The sequence below is a fragment of the Octodon degus genome, unplaced genomic scaffold (assembly GCF_000260255.1).
Source record: "Octodon degus isolate 3935 unplaced genomic scaffold, OctDeg1.0 scaffold00001, whole genome shotgun sequence".
NCBI classification, from domain to species: Eukaryota; Metazoa; Chordata; class Mammalia; order Rodentia; family Octodontidae; genus Octodon; species Octodon degus.
Window position 1 is genome coordinate 9451299 of NW_004524577.1, and position 7957 is coordinate 9459255.

The 7957-nt window shown below is 40.6% G+C and overlaps 1 protein-coding gene across 1 annotated transcript in view; it reads right to left on the reverse strand.

Moving 5' to 3' along the window:
- C2cd6 (C2 calcium dependent domain containing 6) overlaps nt 1–7957 on the reverse strand; it is a 157504-nt gene that overhangs the window by 116148 nt on the left and 33399 nt on the right. The window contains exon 6 of the mRNA XM_023710313.1: nt 4098–4177. Coding sequence (XP_023566081.1) covers nt 4098–4177 — 80 coding nt within the window. The remainder of the gene's footprint in view (nt 1–4097; nt 4178–7957) is intronic.

Genomic DNA, 7957 nt, shown 5'->3' on the forward strand with positions numbered 1-7957 from the left:
CAGCAATTAACCACTAGGAAGAATGTATGCAATGTGTTAATTATTGAAACTGTCCTACCAATTTGGTTTGAAACTGTCTCATGTCTATTTGTTTCCTAATAAAATTATGGGGGAAAAAAGAATTAATTGTTCTTGGGTAAAATTATATACATATATTACTTTTTTTTTTTTTTTTTTGCAGAACTGGGGATTGAACTCGGGCCCTTGCGCTTGCCACGGAAGCGCTTATTCCACTGAGCCATCTCCCCAGCCCCTACGTTTTTGAAGCTCTTTTTCATCTTCAGTATTTGTGTTTTGTCTAGTTGATCTACTTGTGGTAGGGAGTTCTGAGGTACGCCATTGTCTCAGTTAACTCTTCTCTCGCTGCTGGGACAAAATACCCAACACCAGGAAAGGTTTATTTAGCTCACAGTTTGTGGAGGTTTCAGTCCATACTCAGCTGACTCCAAGGCTCTGCACATGGCAGAGGGCAGCAGTTCATGGCCATAGAAAATAGCAAAACAGCAAGAGCAAAAGGGCAGGAGCAGTGGCAACAATGGCTACAGAGAGCAAATCTGTCTCCCTTAAGTTGCATTCAGGCTATCCGCCCCAGGCTGGGTGTATTACTCATACACATAATACCAGCAGCACTCACACCCATAATCCCTGAGGATCATTAATTAATCACAAAAATATGAATTAATCACAAAGTTTAGATGTCTGCCCCTTGACTGCATGAGGATTTGGGGGGAAAACTAGACACAAACCATAGCATCCATTATAATTCTATGTTTATCTGTTCTTTTATGCCCAGTAGTACTTGTTTATAAAGTTGGGTGTACCATTGTTTAGTGTGTATATATTAATAATTGTTTTCTTTTCCTGTTGGATTATTCCTTTAACCAATATGTAGTGTCCTTTTTTGCCATTTTTGGCTTGAGGTTCATTTTGTTTGAAAACACAGGACAGTGACACCTACTTCTTTGGAGGTTCCTTCTACATGGATTTTTATTTCCATCCTTTGACATTTTAGCCTATGTGTTTCTTTTTTTTATTTAATATGCTCCTTTATACAGTATACTAATTTGGTTTTGTTTCCTGATCCATTTTGTCTGTATCCTTTGGGAAATTGAGACCACTCACACTGTGAGTTATTACCATTAAATACTAATTTATTCCTGTCATTGCCTTATTTTCCTGTTGCTGATTCATTATCCTTTAAGTGTATTTAGTACAAGGTCTACAGGATCTCACTACATAGATCAGACTTGTAGTGACCCTCCTGTTTTTCAGCATCCCAAGCACTGGGATTACAGACATGCACCACCACATCCAGTCTCAGTTGCCTGTCTCAGTGTATGCCTGGAGTGGGCCTGCAGACCTATTGGGGATCGAACCCAGTCTCTGGGTCTGCCTAAACAGGTGCTTTAATCTGCTGAGCTATCTGGCTGGCCCTCATTTCCTTCTATGTTACAGCTTACCCTACCTCGTGCACTCATTCTATCATCAGGCCTTCTATCACTGATAGCTCATCTCTCTCTAGAACGTCCTTGAGAACTTATTAGAGTGCTGGTTTGGTGGTTATGAACTTCTTTAGGTACTCTTTATCATGAAAGTATTTCATTTCTCCAACAATTTTGAAAGATAGTTTTGTAGGAGATATGTGAGGCTGATTATGTCTACTTAGAAGTCTAGTTAAGAGTAGCTTATCCAAAATTAATTAGCAATTCCAGACCCGAGGATATAGAAGACCCACCGTAGGGCGGCTCATCACCTGCCGTATAAGGGAAAATGAGGAAGGATGTTCTTAGAGGCGCTCCAGTCCACACCTTCACCTTGGACATCATCTCCTGGCTTCTAGGGCAGACTCTTTAGCCTTCCATCGCAGACCCACCAGCCTCTTGACAGACTGCCCCAGGACTCTGCAGTGAGCTCCAGGCCTTGAACTGAGGATCATGGTCTCCAGTGTACAGACACCCTCTGTACCCTTTTCATATGACTCTGTGGATGGCCAATGTAAGCCCACCTTGTGAATTCTTACACATTTGCATATCCTGTTATATCTGTTTCCTCTAGCAAAGCACTGACTGATGCAACTAGGTTGGAGGTTATTTTCCTTTAGGGCTTGAAACATGTCTAGTTCTCCCGGCCTTTTAAGATTTGTGTTGACAAGTTTGGCATAATTCTAATGGGGTTACCTTTATAAGTGACTCATTGATTTTTTATAACCACTTTTAAGATTTTCCTTGTGTTAGACTTCCAGGATTTTGACTATCAATGATGTGTTGTGGAGAGGTCTTTTCTGATTGCCACTATTTGGAAGTCTATGTGCCTCATTTGTCTGTATGTTGTTTTGTTTTGTTTTTGTTTTTTCATTTGGAAAAATTTTGGTATTTTTTCAGCAGTTTTTTTATGTTGTTTGTACTGTCTTCTGGCTTTTCACTGATTGCCTTAATCTTACTGTCTTCTTTGTATCATTTAGAAGTAGTTGGATCCATTTTTCATGTTCTCTTGTTGTTTTGAAGTTCCCTCTCATCAATTACTTCTAATGGCCTTGTCTTCTAGTTCTGACACTGTCCTCTACTGGTCACACTGCTGCCCATACTTTTGATAGAATTTTAATATGAATTTGTTTGAAGCCTTTTATGGGCTCTAGTTCTTTTCTATGCTGGTCATGTTTTCATTGCTTTGTTTAGCTCTTCTATCTTTATTAGTGTCTTCTCTAAACTTTGGTTTCATTTTATCCAACATCTTGTTACTTAGATCTCTTGTGAGCTTACCAAATGCCTTGCTGATCTGTTGTCTTATCTCTGAAATATTTTCAAAAACTAAGGTGTGTGGCTAACCACTCCCGATTTACTCACCACTAACGGTACTGACACAGTGTGATCTCCTGTGGCCCCTTGATTTTAGATTAGCTCCTCTACCCCACAATAGCAACCAGATGCACTAGTACCATTGCTATAACCTCGCTTCAAACATTATCTTCATGTGGTGCCGTATTTGACAATAGTTGCTCCCAACACCCCTCAATTAAAAGCTTCAGGGCTGTCCCCAAGATCTACATGTTTACCTCTAGAGGGGTTCCTATCCATATGCATTATAGTAATAGCTATTCTTTCTTTTTACATGTTACTTTTGCAGTAAACCACAGGCTTGAGTTCAAGCATCAGATCTCACCTATCTTTGTATTTGCAGTGTCTGAGATATGGCAGACATCAGTAAGTGTGTACTGAATCAATGGATAGCGAAGAAAAAAATCAACAAATACAAGAAAAAAAATCAACTTTCCTGTCTTCACAAACCACCCATGCCCAAGTGCATTTGAACTTGGACAACCCAGACTGGAGGGACTACAGGAGAATGAGCTTCACTGTTTCCTCACTTGCTTACTATACTTCAGGACCATTTTCCATTCTGCACCTAGAATTTCTCTCAATCCCACTGCAGATTCTTTCCATCTCCAGGTTTTCACTAACTCCACCGATTAAGCTGCTTGCTTCAATGCTCATTTTTCTTTAATCTATTTTTACAGTTGAAATCTCAGAACTGTTTAGAATATATTTTCAATTATTTTTTATGTCCTAATAAGTTTCTTACCAGAGAGACTTTTTAATGCTGATTTGGAAAAACAATTGGAGGAATATAGAGAACACGGCAAAATTACCACACTGCAGAGCAAAACAACTGATCATTACTAGACATGAACCCTAAAAGTCCTTCACCTCCTTCTCCGAAAGGCGCAACAGCTCACTGGCCAGCTTTCTGCATTAGGCCGTCTGTCCTGTCCCTCCTTCACTCCCTCTTTTCTTTTTCTGATTTCCAGAATTACTTTCTTTCTCCAGGTCTATGCCCAGAAATTCAAATTTTCTTCTATCTTATTAAGCAAATTCAGTGCTCTTTGCTGAAAATCTAGCCTGCCCTGGGCATGTTTTCAGAGCTTAAAATAACTAAAATGCTCTGCCAATTGTTTATTTATTTATTTGTTGGTATCAGGGATTGAACTCAGGACCTTGTGCTTGCCAGGCAGGCGCTTATGCTGCTCAGCCATCGCCCCAGCCTTCAAATTCTTAAATGCCACATGACTTGATCATATTAACAAGCTTTAAATAACTTACGTTGGGAGATCTTTTATTTTTGGATGTGATGTGACACTCTGAAACATAGTAGGCTCAATAGTTCTTTGAAGAGGTTTTAACTAAAGAAAAATGTAAGCATATTTTAGCACTTTCTGGTTACAATTTAAACTACTATGACTTATCAGCCAGGACATGGCTAGCCCTTAAGCAGTACACAAAAGAAAAGGAATGAAGAGAGCAACTAAATTTTTTGGGTACTAAATATTTGCCAAGCATTTATATCGTCAGTTTTATTTAATCCTGTGATCCTATGAAGTAGGTTAACTGTGCCCATTTTACACATGATGCTGAAGATCAGAAAGTTACACAGTAGCTGTTGAGAGCCTGGATGTGAATGTGGATTTTTCTGCCTCAAATACAGTGCTCATTTTATAGGATCACAATAAGAAAGTGGAGGACTAGATCATTGAAGGGCTCAGAAGCATACAATTACACTGAACTTCTGTTACATATCCCATTCTTCGTCATGCAATACCTTTGCTCCTAGATTTAGCTGACACACCTACAGAAAATACTGGCCTAGTTTTATCTTTAAAACATCTACCTCCTGGGCTGGCCAGATGGCTCAGCAGACTAAAGTGCCTGCTTAGGCGGCCACAGAGACCAGGTTTGAGCCCCAGTGTGCTGTGCCGACCCTGCCCCCAGGGGGGTGCTGAGACTGGGCATGGTGGTGCATGCCTATAATCCCAGGACCTGGGAGGCTGAAAACAGAAGATAACTATGAGTCCTATCTGTGTGTGTAGTGAGACCCTGTAGACCCTCTATTAAATACATAAAGAAAAGATCTATCTCAAGAATGTCTATGTTTACATGAGATGCTTAAATCTGAACACAAATCTCACCTCTGAAGTTGATACCTATAAACTATAATTGCCATTAAAAGGCTGAACAGTTAGGGGACCCTATAAGGCCTAATTCGTCATAAGGATATATACAGAAGGAAAAGAAAAATCAAGGCAGAAAAGTGGGAGGGGGAAAACTTGTTCCTTATGCTTTCACCTGTGTATTACTCATTTCTGATCTGAAATATATTAACATCATTACACAGCAAAGAAGTAAAACCTTGGGTTGCAAGTGACTTATTCAGTGAGTGTTCCAGAAGATGAGCAGACCCTTGAGCTTGAGGGTAGAGACGTCCTACAATACAAGCGCTCTTCAGGGCTGAAGCTCACAGGATCAGACCTGAGCCAGTGACTCCTTCCCCACCCCCGGGAGCCTCACTGCTGTGGGACCGTGACTGTTTCCCATGCTCCACCTTAGGCCATGTTCTCTTGCAGAAATCAGTGATTTTTCAGGACACTGGAGGGAGCCCACAAGTGGCACTATTATATTTTTGTCACTTTAAAGAATCTCAAGACAGTACTTTGCTTTTCCATATAAGAATGAGTTTATGAAGGCCCTGCTTCATTGTAGATCAGATTGCCCACTGATACAGACCCTTTTCTCTGCTGCTTTATTGCCTGTTACATCAAATACAGTATAAAGTTATTAATACTGTACTACTATAATCAACATTCATGCAAACATATATACAATGGACTCTATTTTTTTAAAAAACGTTAGAAAGGCAGTAAGATGATTATCATAGTGGAAGTTATGAAGGAAATCATCAAGCAATACAATCAGAAATTTCAAGATTTTATTAGAAGCCTACCACTTGCACAGGAGTAGATATGGCAAAAGGAGTCAGGAGTGTAACAAAATAACAACCACATATTCTACAAGATGCAAAAACTTGCTTCTGCTTTGTTTAAAGGAGAAGCAACTAGCAGGTGCCTGAGAACTTTATCAGCAAAAAGGCAAGAGCCTTGTACACTGACCTCATAAATACACTGCCAGGTATGTCAACAGAAAATGAAGGAGGCCACAAGGCAAGCAGGAAGGAATGCTTTGATAACTTGAAGAGCAGACATGGTATCCCTAATGTCATGGGCCCAGAGAGGCTGTGGGTTCAGGCACCAGGAGAGCTGAAGGGCTCACACCTGAGTTCCAGAAGCTTGTGGTATCCAAGGATTGCCTGCTGGAGCACGTTTTTAACAGTGAGGAGACGGGGCTGTTTTGACCAAAGATGGCCAAGAGGCTTACATTACAGAAGCGAATGCAATGCCCCTTCACAAGCCCACGATAGAACATCTCACCCTCTTGTGCTAATACAAGCAGGGATTTCAAAGTCAAGCCCCTGCTCAGGTCTTTCCAAAACTCCATGGGCCTTCGGGAAATGCCAGGTGCAAAAGAGCCATAAGCATCACGTGGTGGCCCAAAAGCAAGGCGGGGGTCATTCGTATCTTGATTGTTGAATGGGTCAATGAGGTCTTCAACCCTTCAGTGAAGAATTACTTTACAGAAAAGAATCTGGCATTTGAAGTCTTGCTAATTAGGGAGCATGCCCCTGCCCAGCCTCCAGGCTTTGAGGACAACTTACTGGAGGAGTTCAAGTTCCTTCAGGTCCAGTTCCTTCCTCCCACTGCCTCTCTGGTCCTCCTTCCCATGGATCAGCAGGTCATTTCGAACTTACACCAAAGCACTATTTCAGTGATGCTTTGAGGTGACCAAAGAAACAAACCTGACCCTCTTGGGAGTTTTGGAAAAGTCACTTCCACATCCTGAACTGCCCCAAGATCACCAAGAAAGTCTGGAATGGGGTCATCGAAAGGACCCTCAACTCTGGGGAACACTATGGCTTGATCGCATTCTTGGACATTCTTAGGAGCTCGCTCATAAACAGGAGTCCCCAGTTGTCAGTGAAATTGTGTCCTGGGTGAGGACCTTGACACTGGTGGTGAATGAGGACAACATTCAAGAGCTGGTGGAGGAACAGGGCCAGGAGCTGACTGCCGATGAACTGAGGGCTCCGCATCACAAGCAACAGCAAGAGGCTACAGACAGATGTTGTCTGCAGACGAGCACAAGGTGGAGGAATCCCTCACTCTAAATGATTAGAGAAATGTGAGAAACGGTGCAAAATTTTTGTAGAAAAACACCAACTGGCTAGGCTGTAACAGTACAAACAATGGATGTGTTTAACAAGAATGCAATCGTGCAGTTTCATGAAATCCTCAAAAGGAGGCAAAATCAAGTGAAAGGGAGTAAGTTCCTTGGAGAGGTCGCATGGCAAAAAAAGAATGCACTGAATCAACAGATCTAAGCAGTGATTCCTTCCACGATTCTACACGATGACCTTTTCCCTCTCCCCCTCACACTGCCACAAAGATTTCCAAAGCTAAGTGAAGGTTAGTTTTCTTTATACTTTGAATTTTCTTTATTACATTATATTATTGGAATCATTTTTATAGGAATATTTTGGGGGTGTGGAATGAACTGAGTGTCCACTGTTTCTAATGGGGAAATTTGCTTTTATATACAAAATGCTTTGAATTACAAGCATATTTCCAGAGTAAGTTATACTCACAGACCGAAGTTTCACTGGACTACAGGTCAAGGAAGGGACAGGATGGGAATTGGAAAAGAAATTAATCAAAATATAGCATGAACAGGTACAAATTTCCAATGTGATCATTATGTATATATAAATTGTACCAATAAACTTAATTAAAATATTATAGAAATTTTCTTAATTAACATAATAGATTTATCTACTAAAACTAATGTGCCCATCCTCAATTACTCATTTAAAAATGCCCCAAGACTATTAATTTTATTAACAGCAAAAAATTTTAATAGCAAAAATTTTAAATGAAATGTTACATACAAATAGAGACTATTTTCTCTATACGGTAGCAGCACTAATTGGACTAAATTTGTCAATGTCCCAAAGTAATGAAAATCACCAGGCATGGGGACGGGGAGATGGTTCAGTGGAATAAGTGCTTCCTGGCAAG